Consider the following 20579-nt stretch of genomic DNA (forward strand, 5'->3'; position numbering starts at 1 on the left):
GAGAAACCTCTTAAATTAATTTAGTATTTTTTTTAATTAATTGTGTGCATGAAATTTTAAAATACTTTTTTTTGTCTAAATTTTATATTTATATATCAAAATATGTTTTAGTTGTCTCAAAGTTTAATATTTTCTTTTAAATTATGCATTTCAAATATACATTTTTATATGTTTTAAATTTTTTTTTATTTTTTTTTATTTTTATGAAAAACTATCTTTTGGCATATAGTATTTTTGTTATTTTAATAATACTCTATTTTTCAATTTTGTTTTATATGTATAAACATAAATAAAAAAAATGATAGTATTATTATCCTACGATATTCGATATGTATCATACGATACGATTCGATATAGGTCGCCAACGATACATATCAGAGAGTGTATCATAAACCTTTCGATACGTTGATATGTATCCTACGATATAATACGTATCCGTTCGTATCCTTAAAAATATCGATACAAATCGATACAACTTTATTAATTTGAATCAAAAACCCAAAAAAATTCGGGTCAGAACCAAGTCACCCCACCAAGTTCACTAAAACCATCCAAATTTACCTATTTTGCATGGAGAAAGTGAAGAGAAACATGTGTTGCCCATTTTGCATGATAATAATTATACAAATAAAGATATAGATATTAACATTGATCTTGAAAATGATACGAATGGTTGAGAAAAAATAATATAGATTCTTAATTTTGTGATTAATTTTAATTATGTAATACTATAATTTAAAACCAATAATACTACAAAATTCTTTAATTAATTTTGAGAGTGATATTAATTTTTAAAAAATTTTGATTATTAATTAATTTATTATTTTATTAATTTTTTGAAAAAAATGTATCCTACAATACATGATTCAAAAGATTAAGTTCTCAATACACGATTTACGATTTGACAACTATCCAATTCTTAATGCTAAATTGGTGTGCTTAATGTGGAATGTTTTAAAATACAATTTCTCCTGCTGAGGTTTCATTAAAATAACAAATTTTTTTCTCAATAATTTTTAACTTGATTTATCTTTTTATATAATTATCTTATGAGACATTAATCTACAATTAGGAATTATTTTAAAGTTTATTTATTTTATTCCCTGCTCAGTTAAAAACCAGAAAAAACCGTCAAAAGATATCATATGCAAGAATGCATTTTTGTTGATGTGATTTAAGACACGTCGAGAAAAGGAAATGAAGATGTCACTAACGCTTCCTTTCATTCTTTTGGATCCACCGCAGATATCTCTCAAAAGCCCCACTCTGCTCACCCTTCGTAGCTGCTTCAAGTTTTCAGGTTCATCTTACACGTGACCTCACCGCATCAACGGAACCAAAGATCTCATCTCTACTCCATTCCCATTGGATAAATAGTACACTTTCTTCCAATTTTCCTCTGTGAATACCTCCCTGCTTACGAGTCTTTGTCTGCCAGAGAAAGAAAACAAAAAAAGATGCACAAAGCTGAATATTTCCCAATTATACATCTACAGTGGAAAATTGAATGTCTAAAACGAACCTAAACAAAGAGAGATGATAATAACCCTTTTATGTAAATCTGAAATCTAGAAAGTCCCTTAAACATACCTAAGGTAGTAATGGCAAACAGTTGCTGCTTCATCAACGTTGTAGCGAGGCAAATTAAAACGGGCATCCACTGGAACATCTGGTAAGTCTTTGCGAAGCTTTCCCACAGCAGTTGAGTGAGAGAAAGCACCTACCATCATTTCATCATGCATCATAGACCTAAACGCATTCACCTGTCAAGAACAGAGATGACAAGTTAAATGTCATTGATTGGACAAAAATGCATCTAGGACAGCAAAACAAGAAACAAAGGCAACCATCTCATCTAAAGATGTTTTGAATAACCATAAGCTCATAAAATTGAAAAAAATAATAATTAAATTTAATACAGTTTACCATATACAAAAAAATATTATGAACCTAAACATAAAAATTTAAGAAAAAGAAAAGTTGGTACTAACCATTGTCAATTCTCTAGAATGCACTGGTCGACAAGAACGAATAGTGACTGGCTCTTCATATTCACTGAATGTAAACCAGTTGTTATACTGCATATAGGTAACAGCAACAAATTCATTCAATAGATACAGAAAGCCATAACCAACTGATAGAGATATCATAGTGGAAAAAGAAAATTGACTAAAATTTAGGCTGAGAAATATGGAGCCAGTGCTCACTTGATCAATTGCAATAAGAACAGGGATATCTTTCACAAGTGATAACTCTTTCCTTAAACGAACAACCGCACTAACAGCCGCATGTGTTTGCTGAATTCCCATTTGAACCAGATCATATAGAGTTGAACCTTCGGGGATTTCCTTCGAGTCAACCCCTTTCATATATCCAATGCCAGCACCCTCCCCCAGTGGAATAGGATCAAGTATTTGGCATGGCAATTCTCTTAAGCGGGATTCATTGTATTTCAAAAAATCCTGTAGAAAATTTGACCAGTTAGGAAATTACAAAAACACAATGAACCACTTACATGCCTGAAAAACAGAGAAACCCCTGCATATTTGGTTCCATAAAAAGAAGCAGTGACATGTATCAGCATAACTTACAATCCAAAAATCAAACAAACATTTTAGCCATAAATACAATAAATAAATAATAATAATGCATGATTATGGACAGAGCTTCTTATACTAAATGCCTCCTTCAAACCAAATTTTCTGGTCTTATGCATCTAGTATGACATTGTCTAGCAACTTTCACATGGAATTTCTGATGTTCAATATAAAATGAATGAATATTTTGTAACCACCTTCTATCATCAATATTAGGTTTATCTATATGAAACGACATACAACTGCTCATCATAATGACAATAATAATTCATCAAACCATATCAAAAAGACTTCTTGCCTTGAGAACATTTTCAGCCTGAAGAGGAGTGTCCCAAAGACCAGTTTGTGGGTTTTTATAAAAGTATCCGCCATGAGTCCACTCCCAACCTCTAGGAACATATAATACTAGCCAACCTTCATCACGAGCCCAGTGAACAAGCATTGCAAGCATAATGCTCTTCCCACAACTACGAGGACCATCCAAGACAACTTGCTTTCTAACTTTAGGACCTGAAAGCATTAAGTAATAAATTAACTGTATCTTGTTCAATATTACCCACCACAGTCTCACACTCAACTCTCCATCAAATAATTGTCGCACCTATGAGCTTTTATGTGTATATGTCCATTATTATTAAACTATTTGTAACAACAAAATCATAAAGGACATCAATTAATCTGATCAATATCATTAGAAAACATTACTGACCACCAGGAACAATGAAAGTTCTCGATAATACAATGAGCTACTAGCAAAATGATATTTTAAACTCAAGAATTAATTGCACATCTTTATGATATAACTTTTACGTCACTAAAACTTAACAACGATAATCAAAAGGACATATTGCCATAAAGTTACTATTGTTGCCAACCAGGCGGCTCTCATGTTTCCACACAATATAATTCTGACATGCTACATTACATGTGTCATCTGACAAATTTGATATCACCTAGTATCAAAACACGATAAAATAGAAACATCAAAAGCAACTAAATAACACAGGTAGTTTGGTACCATTAGAAGACAGCATTGGAGGATCAACTATTCGCCTGAAATTATCGCGAAGATCCAAAAAACTTTGTCTCACAAGCAATGCATGCCTCATCGATTCTTTAAATTCTATCAACATCCCCATCGGCAATCCCTCTGGCAATACCTCATTCAATTCTCCCGCACTACATATAAACAATCCAATCATCAAATAGTATTATGCGTTTAAAATGCTACATACCAGGATGCAAAAGAGCAGCAATATTAGTAGAATCTCATTGCATTTAAGGTTACTCTATAGAAACAGCCCAGACGAAAATCCAAGGCTTGCTTTGCAATAGAAATTTTAGAACATTGATGTAGTGCAATCCAATGGTGTAGAAGTTCATGACTTGGCACTAAATGCCAACTTCTCTCAAATCCATTGGGTAGCATCAATATCAATAATTTGTGTGATAAATATTTGTTACTATAGCCTAAACAAATGTATATTATAATACAATCTGTATAGGTGTAAGAGATAAAGTTACCCAGTGTACTGTAGGACGACTCTATTACTTTTAAAGGTTCTACTATAATGCAGGCCCAGTAACGTTACTGAGAAAACAAAGAGTTCATTTTTTATCCAAAAAAAAGAGTAAAACGGGGCAGAAGTAATTTCTATGAATTTCCTGTAACATAACTGCTAATATGATACCTGAATTTGAAGTAAGTGCAGACGTCTTTGCGACTGAGCAAAGAAAGAGAGGGAGTTTTAGTAAAGAGAGGGCGGTTCTTGGGGCCCACATCTAGGGAGGGATCTTGATCGTCTTCAGCTAAGTGGCGAGCACGAGCCCTAGACAACTCCATTTCTTCCACTGACGTGGCAGACTCCGATTGGATGGCAGCAGAGGCATCAGAGGGTTTGGACTTGGATTTCTTGCTGTCTTCCGGCTGATTTTTCTTGTCATTAGTGTTCTTATTTGCTTTTGATGAAAAATGTTTATGGTGATGGGGATTAACAAACGATGTTGAAATGGCGTAGTTTTGGGGCTTAGAGAGTGCAGTTCGACATATGATCCTCAACATTGCTCTGAGTTGGAGACGAGGAGTTCTCACTGCTGATAATTTTACGGAGGCTTTAGCTTTGGGTTTGTTGAGGGGGTTTTGAGGTTTGGTGGATGAAGAGGTAATTTTGATTACAATGTTAGGGTAGGTGTCGGAATTGGTGCATGAATGTCACTTGAAATCTCACAAGCACAAGCATTGTCACCGGTCGACGACATCTACAATATCATTCAGATAAGAATATGAATTATAATCTGCAATATCGAGTAAAAAGTGAAGAAATGTAATGAATATAATTTAATGTTGTGAGATGCTTAATCATGGATGTATGAAAATTGAATACATTATTATAAAAGGATGAATGAGTTCACATGAACAAAAGGTTTTACTAAGCAGACATGTACTTGTGTAGGTTCCTAAATAGAAAAATGGGGATGAAAAGTGAAAACAAGGAGACAGATAGCAGAAAAAAAATTGAGTTTGATAATGCAACAGCAAGATTGAAAAGTGTCAACAGCGTTGAGAACAAAGATAGTTTTCTTATCACCCAACATACCAAACACACACCAATCATTATATGACCTGTTGAAAGGATTTCTTCATTACAAAAAAAGAATTCAATAACAAACTTGTGTTCATATACATATCCAACCTTTACAGTAGGATTTATTTTCTTTATTCAATCAAAAACTCAAGACTTACTTAATTCTATCAACACTATACTGGAAAAAAGTAAAAACAAAAAAATTGAAATGATTATGACAAAGAATGAATTACTACCAGAACAGGTTTTATGTGTTTAGTAGTCAATTTAGTATGCATAAGAAAGCAATCCTCACTTACCAATCTAAAATATAAAGAAAGACTTGCCAATTTAATAATGGATGGTTATAATGTTCATATTATGACACTTACTATAAAGGAATGAAAATGAATACTTTGGTTACACTAAATACGTAGTTCAGTTTGTGAAAGCAAAATACAAAATGAAATTAGAATAGACACACTACTGATCCATCATTTGGCTTTACTCTCTCAAGTCAAAATAAACGTGTAATTTTAACATTGCTTTGAGAGTAAAACATTAGTTCAGGTCATATAAACATTCTAAAAACAAATTTATTGTTAATCTTTACCATTTATGCTTATAGAGTAGCTTGCTGGTTTGTTTAAAATTAACCTTCCATGTCTCAAGATTATCAGTTTGAGCTTGCTTTGTGATATGGTGAGAATGCGATGATTTGAATGTATTTTTTAAGAACAATTGATTGAATGGGAAAAATAAAAACTAATTGATTGCGTTAAACTAATACTCTTCTGATTTTGGAATCAATCATGTAATGAATATAAGAAAAAGACAAACTTTGAATATGTTATAATGCTAATCCTATGCTTTTAACCACGTGATTAACAAACAGCAACTCTAATCTACACAAATAGATTTTGAACAGAAAATAAAGAGATAAGAGATTAAGATTTGTCTTACGTTGCTGAATCGGCGATGGAGTATGAATGGCGACTATTTCCTGATTCGGTGAAGACTGAAGAAGAACTCGTCGACTAGTTGCTTAACGCCGTTCGCTGATGAGGACTTAGCAGTGAGCAGGTTAGGTTAGTTTGTTAGGGTTAGGGCTGTTCACGAGCCGAGCCGAGTTTTCGGCTCAATGAGCTCGGCTCGTGAAATGGGAGAAAAAAATGAGCCGATACGAGCCGCATATTTATGACTCTGCTTGTGAGGGATACAAGGATTTTTCGAGCTGGCTCACGAGCCGAGTTCGGGCCGGCTCGAAAAAAAGCAATTTTTTTTTTTGTCCTGATATATTACCTAACAACTAAGGTTGTGTTTGGCTTAATATTTTTATCCATATTTTAGATCCTATTCTCTAAATAATGTTTGGCACATTATTTCAGAAATATTATCCTATTTTTTAATTACTTTTAAACCCAATAAGGTTATTAATTTCACTAAATACCCCCTGAAAAAAAGTTTAAAAATTAACAAAAACACCCCCATTAACCCAACTTGTCAGATTCTGACAACCACCATCGGTGATAGCTGAAATCTGTACAATGGCCTAACTTTCGACCAGAAATGGCCGGAATTTCACCGCTGTGGCCTTTTCCGGCCAGATCTGGCCGTCGTTGATCGAAAATGACGGCCACGTCTTTGGCCTCCGCCTTTTCCGACCGTCGACTGCCATAACAGACCATAGATCTGGCCTTTTCCGGCTAGATCCACCATGGGTCTGGCCGGAAAAGGCCATAACGACGTGTCACGGCACAGATCCGACCGGTCTGTGCCGTAACGAAATTTTCCAGTCAGATTCCGACGGTGGTGGCCGGAATTTAGCACTGCAGGTGGTGGGGGTGTTTTTGTCATTTTATATGTTAGGGTCTTTAATTAAATTAGTAAACCTAAGGGCTTTTTTATAAATTTTTAAAATTTACCTCGTAATACTCCTCTATCCAATAACCCAATACTATCCCCAAAATCCTTCCAAAATATTAAACCAAACGCACCCTAAACCTCTTAAAATAAACATAAAATAAAATGCTAATACTGTTAATAATTTATCATTCAGCATATTGTATGTAAACAAATACCCCACAAGTCCACAACTACAAACAAGTTAACAAATTCTACAAAACAATTTAAAGAAACAATGAAACAAACTGGCCTACAGCAGACTTTTCATAGTAGTATAGTTAGACCTAGCAAAACAGGTCTAGACCCACAGGTTGACCAGTACCCGAATAAAAAATATAGAGTATGGGTTTAATATGTTAGACCCATTTTTTTCAATCCGTACCTAGCCCGACCCGTATTATTAATGGGTTATATGGGTAAACCCACGAGCAGAGACAAATCTAATCCACTTTTGTGCCCACTCTCAAATTTTTTTTTTTTTAATACTAATATATATAATTTTTGGATTTTGGCTCATCCTAACAAAAATATTAATATATAATTAGTTTTTATTTTGATCCAGCCTACAAAATTTTTCTAGATCTGCTACTATCTGCGGGTACCCATTTTTTGCAAATCTAAACCCTAACCCAGTAACCCTAAGTCCCTAACTCTAAAACAAAATAACATTCTCTTCTCTCTTGCCTCTGAATCTCTCACCAGTAGACTCATTCATTCTCTCAATCTCTCATCACTCTGTTCACTCATCAGTCATCAGTTAAGTGTTAACCTCACCTGACTCATTCATTCTCTTAACTCTCAATCTCTCATCCGTGAACCGTGATCCCATTCCAAGACCCACTGTCGCCGATCGCCCTCACTCATCCTCGTCGGCTCGTTATCTCCTCTGTTTGTCATCGTCGGGCGTCGGCTTGTCATCTCCTGTCTCTCTCCGTTGCAAGACTCGCGGCTCTCCTCCCCACCATTGCAGTCGCAGATCGGTGAGTTGGGTTCCCCTGATTTGTTTTTCTTAATGTTACCTTAAATATTTTGCTATTTGTTTGGTCATTTGTGCCTTAATTTCAAAGCAGTTTCATCCAGTGTAAGTAAGGTTTATTACTTGCATGTTGATAAAAGAATACACGTACTAGTTTGTGATATTCTTCTTTTCTTTAGAGGTTTAATCTGAGTGGTTAATATTCTTGAATGGTGATGTAATTTAAATTAATTTGAATGCAGTTTGATAACTTACATATGGACGACGGTGCTCCCTCCCTGATAGGATAATGAGGGAAACGACAGTTGTTTGTGGTTATGGAGATGTGGTCAAGGGCTGTACCACAGCTCTCAAACGTTTTGTGCAGGTGCTTTAGTTGTGGTTACAGAGATTGATCCTCTTTTTGCTCTCCAGGCCTTATATGTAGGGCATTCCTGTCTTAACATTTGATGATGTTGTCTCCAAAGCAGGCATAACCATTGATTCCTCATGGAAAAGATGAAAAACAATGCCATTGGTAGTAACATTAGCCATTTTGAAAATGAAATTATCATACAAGGTCTTGACAAGTACCCAGGCATTGAGAGGATCAATATTAAGCCCAGGGCGAACAAATGGATGTTCCCAGAAGTAAACACTGGCCTCATTGTTCTTGCTGAGGGCCGCCCAGCTTATTAACTTGGGTTGTGTCACAGGCCACCATCCTAGATTTGTCATGTCAATGTCCTTGTGAATGTTTTCATGGAGCAATGGAAGGAGAAGTACACAGACAAGTATGAGAAGAAGGTTTATATTCATAAAATTAAACTTGGCATATTCTAGGCTGTAGCCTGTATGTATGCCTATATATGAAGTCAGCTCTTTTTCATATATTATTAAGAGAATTCTATTTGTGGTTTGCTAGTTTTGGATTATGCTAGATTATTTTGCAATTTCTTTTGACGTGATGGGATTTATCATTTATATAATGTTGTTTTCATGGTGTACAGCTCTTTCCTAATGAAACCGTAACTAGAACTTTAAAATACTAAGCAATGAGAGTGTCCTGTTAGTGTATGTTAGCGTATTTTTTTTTTTATTGTTTTGCTGTTTTGATTTCAGAGAGTGCTGAGAAAGGGTAAGGGAACTTAATGTTCCTATTTGTTTATATTCTAAATTGAATTGAATTTAGAGTAGCTGATTTAGGGGGTGTAAATGTAAAAAATTAAAACTGTAGGAATTTTGGGGGTGTAACTGTCGTAATTAAAAATTATTAGGGGTGAAACGGTAAAAACTAAAACCTGGAGAGAGAACAAACGGGTACCCGCGGGTCCACCCGTATCCGCATAGGGTAGGGTACGAGTCCAATATTTTGGACCCGTATTGGACACATACCCATTTGGCGCGTACTTGTGAAGACCCGGCCCGTACCCGGCCCACCCACCCGTTTTGCCAGGTTTAAGTATAGTACACATATGTTAACCAGTTCAAGTGCTCAACGGTTCTTGTATGGGTTTCACGGCGACACCACAACAGTCAACGATGACAACACGACCCTAATATAGGATTCCTTGAAATGTTTCACTAGAAAAAATCCCCTGTTACAGACTTATAGTTCACAAAAATCATGAAAAAAACCCCATTAAAAACAGTTCACAAAAATCAATCACACACAAAGACACAAGCAACAACAACTCAAGAAGATCCAAAACAAACAACCATATAGCGAGAAATTGATGGTTGACGGCGCCGCAGATGGGTTTCACGGCGAACAGAGAAAAGGAAAGCAATCGCGGCCAAGCGTCGGCAAGAGTTGAATGGGTTTGACAGTGGCGAGTCTGCAATGAAAATCCGGCGAAGAAGATGGTGTTGACGGCGACTGGAATCTATGCTGTCGATTTTTGGGTTTGGGTAGTGTTTTACGGCAAAATGTTGACTGTTGACATTTTAGGAATTTAAAATCAAGGGGAGTTTTGTCATTTTTAAAAACTTTTGTTCTAATTTTTTACTTTAATCCGCTATACTTCAAAAAAACCCCAAAAACCCCCCAACTTTTTCTAGCTAGGCTTGACTCATGAGCCTAACAAGATGAGCCGAGCCGAGCCGAGCTGAGCTGAGCTCAAACTCGGCTCGTTCTCTCTCACAAACCGAACCGAGTTGGCTTGATATCAGATGAGCCGAGTCGTTAACGAGCCAAACTCGAGCTGAGCCGAGCTGGCTCACGAGCGGCTCGAATCGTTAACCACTCCTAGTTAGGGATTTGCTTAAAGGTGGAAAAGTAACCTGCCCGGCCTGGCCCGCGACGGGTTACATTCTTTGGCGGGCCGGGCCTAACCCGCCCGCCAACAAAGGAGGGTCGGGTTAGGCCCGACAATTTGGGGGAGATGGCTGGCCCAGCCCGGCCCACCAACCCTAACCCGCCGGGTTAGGTGCGGTTCGGGCCGGGTTAGCCCGATTTTTTTTTTTTTTTTGTTTTTTTAATTTAACTTTTCAAATAAATAATTATAAATATAATTGTTTTTAGTTAACTTTTCAAATATCAATAATTCAATTCAATTCAAATTTTTTTTTTTGTTAACATTTCAAATATTAATTCAATTTTTTACAATAAAATTGTAGTAAAGAAAAATTAGACTTATTCATTATCAAAAAATAAAATAAGAAATACAACAATTTTCCTCGTTAAAAACCTCACCAAGAAAAACCCAATGGGGAAAAACTTGGTAAAGAAAAAAGAGCAATAATTGACAATTAATTTACAAATACATTTTACAAAACATAATTTGGGGTGGTTCACTAGGACCTCCCTCATCTGTATCACTCTATATTACAAAATTGAAAGATTCTACTAAAGTATTGTCGATAACCTGTATTGATCTTGATGGCGCGATCGTTCCTATCTCGAAGACATGTGAGGACTCAATCATTTTGGAGCAAGTTTAGTCCTCCTTTCATTTAAAATCCTCCACTTCACTAAATGTTTTGTTCGATGAGACGGTTGAGACAGGAACACGAAAACATCCAAGGCAAGTCTTGATAATACCGGAAAAATACATTTTCTGGCTCTCCAATACTCTAAGATATCAAAGTGACCTGTTAAACATTTCGGGGTTGCCAATATGTTGAAGTTCTTACTCTGCGACTCCATGGAGAACAGCATATTAGTTTGTTGTGTTGTTTGGTGGTGTGCTTCTGAAGAGGAGGTTGTGCTTCGGATTCGGGCCTCTTCGGCCTATTCAGTGCATTCCAAGAGTATAAGTCTTCATTTGTTGTTTCTTCTGCTACAACTTCTCTGGATATTTCGCCTCTTTGCGACTGCGGGTTCCCATACCTCTTTTCATATTAAAATATACTTCGAAAAGACTATTTTTACCTCTCCTATTTGATTGCCATATGATTCGGTTGTAAATTTCACCTTAAATTATCAAGACCATTTTCTAATGTGCTATTTAATTCTAGGATCAATATAGCACCTAAACAATAGAAATGGAATGGGTTTCCACTATTTCAAAAAAAAATTCCATTGCCTTTATTGGTGCATGTAAAATTTCATTGTCTTTGTTTTTTGTAATACTCGGAAATTTTTATATTGCATGTATACCAATGGACTAGTAGGATAATACACACCAGAAATTTGTAAAGTGGATTGGTAAAACATTTGAGAAAAGAATGAAATACTTTAGCTATCTTCCAATCATTTTCTACCAAATGATGAGGACCTATTATTTGCTACAAATAACTAATTATATTAGCATAAGGTAAACATGAATCAAGCATTAAATAAGTACTATTCCATCTAACAGCATATCTAATCCAAAATTTCTAGGAGACATATTTGATTTTATACAAACTTCTTGAAATTCACCATTTCTTTTATTACTACCATTAACCAACTAAAGATTCCCTAATTCTATCAATATTTTGTTTAATTGTTTTCATACCACTTTTTACAATTAAATTAATACATGACATGCACAACGTTGGTGAAAAAACTTCAAATGGTTATATAAAGATAATTATTTTGAAAAAATCTATAGCTTTACTATTAGAACTTGCATTATCTAAAATTAACTTATCACTTTATCAATAATCTTCTAAAACTTCACAATTTTATTATAGATTTCTAAACCCTATGATCCACATCCTTAATCTAAATCCTAATAAAGATTTATTTTATTTAAATTCATTATCAAATAATGACTAGTCACAAAAATAATCTTGTTTAGCTCTACACTCCAAATATCGGCAGTAAAGCCACACTAATATGACAAGTATGAATTTATTTTTAATTCTAATTCATTTTTTTAAACAATTTATTACATCATTTCTAGTTGCAGTTTTAGAATAACTTTTAAATCCTGAAAAAAATAATTTGAACAAATCTTCAAAATATTTTCTTCTGCCATATTATAGGTTGATCAGATGCAGCAATATATGAACTAACTGTTCCCTATATACATCAGAATTATAACGCCAAGTAGTACCCATATTAGTTATTTGGTTTGATTGCTTTCTCTATTTCCATGTTGATTATATTTTTATTAGAATGCCTTTTTAAAGTACTAGTACATTACTTGAATTAGTTTTATAAACTTTGTACAATATTGCATCTTACTTTCTTGACTTGAATGCCATTTTCTATCTCGTAAAACTTGTCGAAATGCGTCCAAACGTCTGATGTGTGTCTGTTTCGCTTTCGACGGCAGTTGATGATCCCGCCCTAGCTTGATGAAGTTGGACGAGACGACGATTATGAGGACGACTTCTAGAACCACCGGGAGCTGTTGAAATCGACGGCATATTTTAGGTGTATCGGATTTGGAGACTGGATTGACAACGGACTTTTGAATCTCCTGGTATCATAGTAAAATCAGCGGACTAGGACTAGGATAATAGTTTTCTTCATCATTGAAATTGATGGGAGAAATATCTATCCATTGTAGACTTGTAGTTGAAAAAAAAATTGATGTAGAAGAATAAAATTAAGAAAGAGAATTGGAATATAGAAATTGGAAATTTGGAATTTGGAAATTGGAAATATGAATTGAAAATTGCAAAACTAATAAAAATTAAATAAGAGCCAAATTGATAACAAAAAGATTAAGAGAATAAATGAATAATTGAGACTTGGAGTTGATAGATATAGAGAATATGAGAAAATGAGAATTTGAGTTGTGAGAAAAATATAAAGTTTAAGGCAAATTTTAGAAAATGGTGAAAGAAAATGACGAAAGACCCTCTCAACGGCTATAAAACCTATATTTCAAGGGTAAAAGGGTAATTGAAAAAAATAAAAAAATTTACATTTTTTAATTTTTTTTGGCCAACCCGGGTTGGTCATTGGCAACAGCCAACCCGCCTGCAACCCGCCGGGTTGCGGTCCTCTTGCAAGAGGACAAAATAGTACCCGCGGGCCGTCGGTTTGCCATTTTGCAACCCAGCCCGCCCGGGGGTTACTGGCGAAGGCGGGCCGGGTTGAACCCTCTTCATTACCCGGCCCATTTTTTCCACCTCATTTGCTTTTGGAGTGTTTACGGTTATTGATGTTTTCTCAATAATTTTTAACTTGATTATCTTTTTATATAGTTATATTATAGACTTAATTTACAATTAGGAATTATTTTATAGTTTATTTATTATTTTATTCAAAAAGCCCTTAACCCTGCTGACTTATAACTTTAAAACCGTCGAAAGATATCATATGAAGACAAACCCTACATGCAAGATTGCCATTTTTGTTAATGTGATTCAACACAGTAGAAAAGGGAGTGAAGATCGAAAACGCTTCCTTATTCTTTCGGATCCACTGCAGATCTCTCTCAAAATCCCCACTCTACTCACCCTTCTTCTCTGCGGTAGCTGCTTCAAGTTTTCAGGTTCAATTCTTTATGCCTTTTATGATTCTACTCTTTTCTATTATGTAATCTGATACAGGTTTTACACTGAAAGCGTAAATGGATTTATGAATTTGCTCTGATGACATCTTAGTTGTTCAGAAGTTTGAGTTTTTAGTTGTTCATTTCGTATTTTTTATTTTATTTTAGTTGTTGAAAGTAGATTTTGCTGTGTGTATTTGGTTTCACTCATCCAATAGATTAGTGACTAAAGAATTTCAAGCCAACTGCTTTTTTGGTTTCTGGGTGTATACTGTTGTGCTAGATGCTGCATGAAAAGGGCATTTGAAATAAATCTGATTTAATGACCATAGTCATAAAGGTATGTTGATAGGAATTAATCATTCTGTTCAAAATATCATTTGTATGCAGGCTCTGTAATGTTCCATGTTTTCGAGAGTGACTCATACACATGCCTTTTCTTTTTTGTCTTCTCTAAACTTTGTGGAATTTAGGAGTTTGATAAGTAAGAATACCTTTACTACTGTTTGTTGCAGGAAATACTTTCCTTGCTACTTATAAGAAATTAACTTCAACCGGTAAGAAAAGAACTTTCGAATCTAATTGATCTCTGCCTTAGATACATGTTAAATTACTGGCTAGAATCAGATGAATTTTGTCAAACAAAGCTCTTTTTCAATTCCGTATCCTTATTCAGATGGTAACAGATAGCAAATTTCCCCAAAAAAAAACCTTCGATCCATATTCTTTCATACCCTTTATAAAGAATTTCTATACAATAATAGTTCCGTGTTTTGTGATTCAAAACAATTTTTTTTTTTCGATAAGGTCATTTACAGTAATTACAAGCCATATTGTGTCGTAGCCTTCACAGGATTTAGTTTATTATCTATTTGATTGGAAGATTTATTTTATTCCTGGGTTTTTTCTTATAGCCGGTTCTGTTATTATTACTATTTAATTATTTTAATTATATATAGAATGCTCTAAGTACATGCTTTAAGCCAAGTTCTTTTTCCCAGTTAATCTGTATCTTGTGTAGCATATTTGTATTGACTTTTTAAGCCTGTCATTAGTGATCACATATGTGATGCGTATACGAATCTTGCTTTAGTGGAAGAGAAGAGTGCGGCAGGTTGTGGTCCAGGCTAGCAAAGTTGTCATAGTTTAATCCAGATTAGTCTTAGGTTCTTCCTTTATGTTTTAAGTTTTTTTAAGCACGATTATAAAACAAGACTTCAAATATTTTATAATTTAAATTATTTAAGAAGAGTTATAATAATTAGATGCCATGAGCCGCATACAATCTAAGAGAATTGTGATTGATTAATTTCGCAAACTCTTCTTTTTAATCCTATTTATTCTGGCAAGTTTGATGTAGATCACAGATATGATTTCTGAAGTTGAATTGCAAAGGAATGTGATTGCATGTCCTGCAAATTCAGATGGAGAACTATTGGTTTGTCCGAGGTATCTTATAACACAACTGATGGAGGACTTGTTGAATGAAAAGGCCAGCAAGGAGCATGGATACTTTCTTGCAGTAACTAGCTTGAAGAACATTGACAAAGGACAAGTATTGGACGAGTCAGGGTATGCATCCTTCCCTGTAACATTTAAATGTCGCACCTTTAAGCCTGTCATCGGAGATTTCCTACAGGGAGTCGTTCACTACACATCTCGAGAAGGGGTCTTCTTACGAATTGGGCCTCTGAAATATGCTTTTCTTCCAGTTTTGAAGATGCCAGGTTACTCCTATGTTTCTGAAGAAAATCCATATTTCTTAAATGGCAACACACATGCAAAGATAAATAATGGTATAGTGGTCTACTTCGTGGTGCTTGGAGTGAGTTGGATTGAGAAAACGGGGACTGTCGAGAGGGAATTTGCACTCATTGCTAGCATAGAAGGTGAAATCCTTGGACCAGTTTCACTTCCTGGGACTTATGAACTCGACTTGTGAATGGTGAATGGTTTTATACATGCCAGCGTCAATAAAATTACTGACATGCTTGCTGTGAACATGGATCTTATGCATTTGGAACCTCAAGAACACCTTTTGCTGTTTTGCTTTATATTTGCTTTGCTCATGCTGCCTGTAAAAACCTGAATGATGAGACAATGCTTATCCTTTCCAATATAAACATACATAAGTTTCTTCTCCAATTGACAAGGAATTGAAGGTAAAGTCATTCAAAATCTTGGTTTAAATATTATATTTTTGAATTTTGCAATCACATTTACATGTATTAAACTGGTCATCATCATAAAGGTGGTATTCATTAAGTCAACTTTAGTCAAACGTCGAATCCGACGGGTGACCGTTCGAATCTCCCTATTCACTCTGCCTCCCAAGTTCCACACCATGCTAGAGAGTTAAAGCACGAAAAATCGAGTCACAGGCTCAATGAGTCAGAAAGGGTTATCATCCTGAGATGAATTCTAGAAATTCTTATTGAGAGATAAGATCGGATCCTGGTACATTGCCACTGTCAATCAAAAGCTCTTCCTTCCCATTATCTTAAAGAGTGTGATCAGAGCCATGGAGGCCAGAAGCATTGTTGATCTTCCAGACGTTATCAATCACCAGATCCTCTCCTATCAGGACATGAAATACACTGTTCAATTTAGTACTTTTCACGAAATTTCAGAGACTTATGTGCATCGTTTTTTGTCGTGTACATTAATTCTGAGGTATTGGCCCTGCTGGGAGATGATTTCAGGAAAAGGCATAAGTTGGCCAAATAAGATAGGCGTGCGAAACTTTTTTCTTTCTTTGGTTCCGAATCAAGACAATCGAGTATACTTTACCGAAAATAACTGCATTAAGGGATGGGTAATTAACGCTATATGGTCCAAGTTCTAATCACAATTGGAGTGATGGCTGGAATTTCTTAAAAACAGAACCATCTTTAGCAGAAATCTATCTGTCGAAGTTCCATTTTTAGTCGTTTTTATATGTTGATCAATATGTGTACTCAGTTCTAACCAATGTTCATTGTGTTTTCTGGTTTTCCAGTTTCTGTTCAGAAAGAATTTTCGGTCTGTCTTAATGTAAACGACTTATATCTACATGTTAGCAGTTTAAAGGACTGCCAACTTCAGATAGTCTCCTCTTTCCTGAGGAAATTTACCAGTCTGAATTTTTTATTTAATGCAAGATATTTCAAATGCGATGTTGGATTTGATGATGTATGTTCATTATACGTTTTTTATTCAGTTTCAGTCTTTTCAAATTCATTATTACTAAGTCATTCATGTTTGTTATTAATTTTTTTCCAGTTTTCAGCATTTGGAAGACTTTGATCACAAAGTTGAATACTGGGAAGCTCAAAACTTGTTATTAAGAGTTCGATTCATCAAATGAAAGAAGTGTAGATGGAGATTCATAGAGGAAATAATGAATTATAGCTTGTCAAATATTTGTTAAAGCATGCAAAAGCACTTGAGAAACTGACCATCTATTATTCACCAGAGAAAATTCAACAGCCATGAATATTATACATTTCTCGAGAAAATTAGGCCATCTGCTGAAAAGCTGAAGACATATATCCGATCAAGGTTTCAATAGGACGAGAGCAGTAAGGAGTTGTGGAAGTGAAGGTTTGATTGCAGCATATCACAACTCTGCTAATGGAAATTCTTTCCTGATGTATTTCATTACTTAAATCTGATTGTTTAAGTCCCTTCCGTGTAGGCATGGCAATGGGGTGGGGTGGGGTGGGGTGGGGTGGGGTGGGGTGGGGCGGGGCAGGGCGCGGATCTCATTCACCGTACCCATCCCCGCCCTCAAAATCACTCCCCACCCTCGCCCCATCCCTATTATAGGGATGATAGGAATTCCTCTTCCCCGCCCCAAAGGGAAATGTTGGAGGCCCATCCTCACCCTGTTAATTTTACATAAACATAAATTAATTTGAGCATTACCAAACACAATAGTTAATTTTCGTCCACATAACAAATACTTAAATTAATCGTTTAAACATAATTAATTATACATAAATATGGGTTAGGGTTTGTTCTTGTTTAATTGTTTAGAGTGAGGGAAATTGAGAAAATATGGGTTTATATAGATAGGATAATTGTGTAATTAGATGAAATATATGGGTATTAGTGAAAAGTATAAGTGTGGGTATATATATATATATAATTTTTAATTTTATATATTATATATTATAAACGAGGCAGGGCGGGGTGTGGCAGGGGAAATGCATCACCCACCCTCGCCCCATCCCCAAGGATGGGGATTAAAACGCCCCCCACCCCCGCCCCTATCCCCGAAAAAACTGAGGCTTCCCCGCCCCATATGGGGCTGGGCAGGACGAGTCCCTGGAATTCCGTGGAACATTGCCATGCCTATTTTTGTGTAGTTGGAAGTTTCTAATTGTCGTTGTTGATGCATAATTTTAACGCCAACGACTCGTATGTGCAAAATGTTAAGTTGTTTTTAGAAATTACACGTGAATGATTATGATCAGATACAAATACTAAATAATAAATGAGATATATGATTTTTAAAGTGGTTCGGATGCCTAAAGCGAATCCTACGTCCACTGTTTCTTTTATATATGAGAGATTACAACAGGTCATGTATAGCGAACAACGAGCAGAGATACAACAACTGAGTATTCAGAAAGAATATCAAGCTAGTCTCTTTCTCGTAGGTTATCTTTGCTCTGAAAATAAAGATTACAATTAGAGAGCGGGTTCAGTATCAGAATCCTGAAAATGAGAAGAGGAGTCCTCTATTTATAGTAGATGAATTCAAAGTAATGATCACAAATCTGCAATTTGGTAGGTGCCGTGTAAGTCTTTTCTTGCCTCTCATTGGCTGATAACTTAGGAAATATTCTCAAATTACCTGGGGCTTGGACAGGTGTGCGACCCTCAATTACTCATAGACAAACCGTGAATCTGTCAAGTTGATGACAACCATATTCCTTCTGTCATGGAGTGTCATGACAGCTCCTAGGCAGCGCAAAGCCTTCTTGAACTCTGATTGGTACTTGTTGACGTGACAAACGTCAACCCCGATTTTTTAGGCATAACAATTGTTTCTTCTTTCGTAATGTTGTCGAGGTCATTTGCTAGATTACTAGCATTGGAGGTAAGCCTGCATATTTGGTCTTGCGACATAATAAATGTTGAGGTATTATGGAAGAAACCATTAGATGTGAATTATTTTGAAATTTCTTAATCTCTCTAATATGCTTATGTTTTGTGCATAACACGAGCATATCTTTCATTGTATCTTAAAGAGATTCGTAGGTTTTATTTATACTTATAAAAAGGCGAAATTTTCTTTGGAAAAGTGAAATTGTTACACCTTGAAGTTGGTAGTATGTTTCCTAGATCTAACATAAGTTGTTTTGTCTTTTAAGAGGTTTTTAGTTTTTAGTTTTTACATTGTCATGAACTTAGAAACTATGGTTTAGGGATATAATATGATTTTTCACCTGTTTGTAGTTAAGTTTAACAGACTTTTACCGTTAAGTGTCTCTAAGTTGATCAATTTGAAACTTCTGTCATTTATCAAATATTTTGAGAAAAATATTGGACTTAAATGATAGATTGTATATTATTGACTTGTAAATATAATTTGATTTTGAATTTTTTACTATTAATTAATAATGACTAAAATTGTTGTATTGCATATTCTAGATTTTGGAAGAGGTGGTAGAATTTAGATAAATTTTATTGTAGGAATTCAATAGTGTATAATTTAGGGATTTTTGGTTATTTTTACCAATAATAATTTTTTTTTTTTAATTCTAGAAATTCATTAATTTATTCTCGTGATTGGATTATTTATCCAAAGCCCGCCCAATTTGGCCCACGTCAGCCCACACCCTCAAAACTTTACAATCCACGAAGCATTCTCATTGAGCAACGAGACCGGTTGAAGAAATAGCTGTTGACTCGATTCTCTCATAAGTCAGATCGGCCTCCCACTGTACCCTTACCAAAATGTCTGCCCCAGCCACCGACGGCGACTTCCTCTCTCGAGTCAAGAGAACCACCCATTCACTCACCGCTAGGCGTCGCCATTGGGCTGACTTCCTTGACCTCTCCGCATTCAGTCTCCCTCTTTCACTCTCTGACGCCACCACGCGCATTACCCAAAACCTCACTCATTTTCGCGTTAATTACACTATAATCGTCTTATTGATCCTCTTCTTAAGCCTAATCTACCACCCCATCTCACTAATCGTCTTTCTACTGTCGCTTGTCGCGTGGTTCTTCTTCTACTTCGCTCGCAACGACGCGCTGACGGTCTTCGGGTTCGTTGTCGACGATCGTGTCGTGGTGGGTGCGCTTTTTGCGGTGACGGTAACGGGGTTAGTTTTGACGCACGTGTGGGTGAATGTGCTGGTTTCCATGGTGATTGGCGTTGCTTTGGTAATTTTACATGCGGGATTGAGGAGTACGGACGATCTTGTTATGGATGACCAAGAGTCGCCTTATGGGGTTTTGCTTGATGATCTTGATGATAGCCCACATGGGGCTTATACTGGTTTTTGATTTTTCTAAATATTGTCTAGTGAACACTGAACACGTTCCTATTCATAAAAGAATTAATTTTACATTGTTTCCTGCTTAATTGATTCCGTGTATGTTATACTAGGCTTGAATTTGTAGTTCTTTAGATTATCAGTTTGTATGCAGAAATCTTTAATGTCATCCTGGCTTCTTTAGTTGGTAA

General features: G+C 35.6%; 3 protein-coding genes across 3 annotated transcripts; 2 read left to right on the forward strand and 1 right to left on the reverse strand.

Moving 5' to 3' along the window:
- Positions 1-1285: 1285 nt before the first annotated feature.
- Positions 1286-6187, reverse strand: LOC116130832. Its single transcript, XM_031416517.1, has 8 exons — positions 6125-6187; positions 4289-4856; positions 3616-3776; positions 2896-3107; positions 2208-2462; positions 1992-2078; positions 1591-1763; positions 1286-1431 (listed from the first exon to the last, which is right to left on the reverse strand). The coding sequence occupies exons 2-8, from the start codon at positions 4657-4659 to the stop codon at positions 1320-1322; spliced, it is 1371 nt and encodes a 456-aa protein (XP_031272377.1). The 5' UTR covers positions 4660-4856; positions 6125-6187; the 3' UTR covers positions 1286-1319.
- A 7629-nt stretch (positions 6188-13816) lies between these two features.
- Positions 13817-16046, forward strand: LOC116130889 (DNA-directed RNA polymerase V subunit 7-like). The gene is made up of 2 exons (XM_031416586.1): positions 13817-13897; positions 15258-16046. The coding sequence occupies exon 2, from the start codon at positions 15267-15269 to the stop codon at positions 15837-15839; it is 573 nt and encodes a 190-aa protein (XP_031272446.1). The 5' UTR covers positions 13817-13897; positions 15258-15266; the 3' UTR covers positions 15840-16046.
- Positions 16047-19832: 3786 nt separating this feature from the next.
- On the forward strand, positions 19833-20579 carry LOC116130878 (PRA1 family protein D-like). Its single transcript, XM_031416574.1, has one exon. It carries the CDS (start codon positions 19844-19846, stop codon positions 20396-20398), a length of 555 nt encoding a protein of 184 aa, XP_031272434.1. The 5' UTR covers positions 19833-19843; the 3' UTR covers positions 20399-20579.

Source organism: Pistacia vera, unplaced genomic scaffold, assembly GCF_008641045.1.
Source record: "Pistacia vera cultivar Batoury unplaced genomic scaffold, PisVer_v2 Contig225, whole genome shotgun sequence".
Taxonomy (NCBI): Eukaryota; Viridiplantae; Streptophyta; class Magnoliopsida; order Sapindales; family Anacardiaceae; genus Pistacia; species Pistacia vera.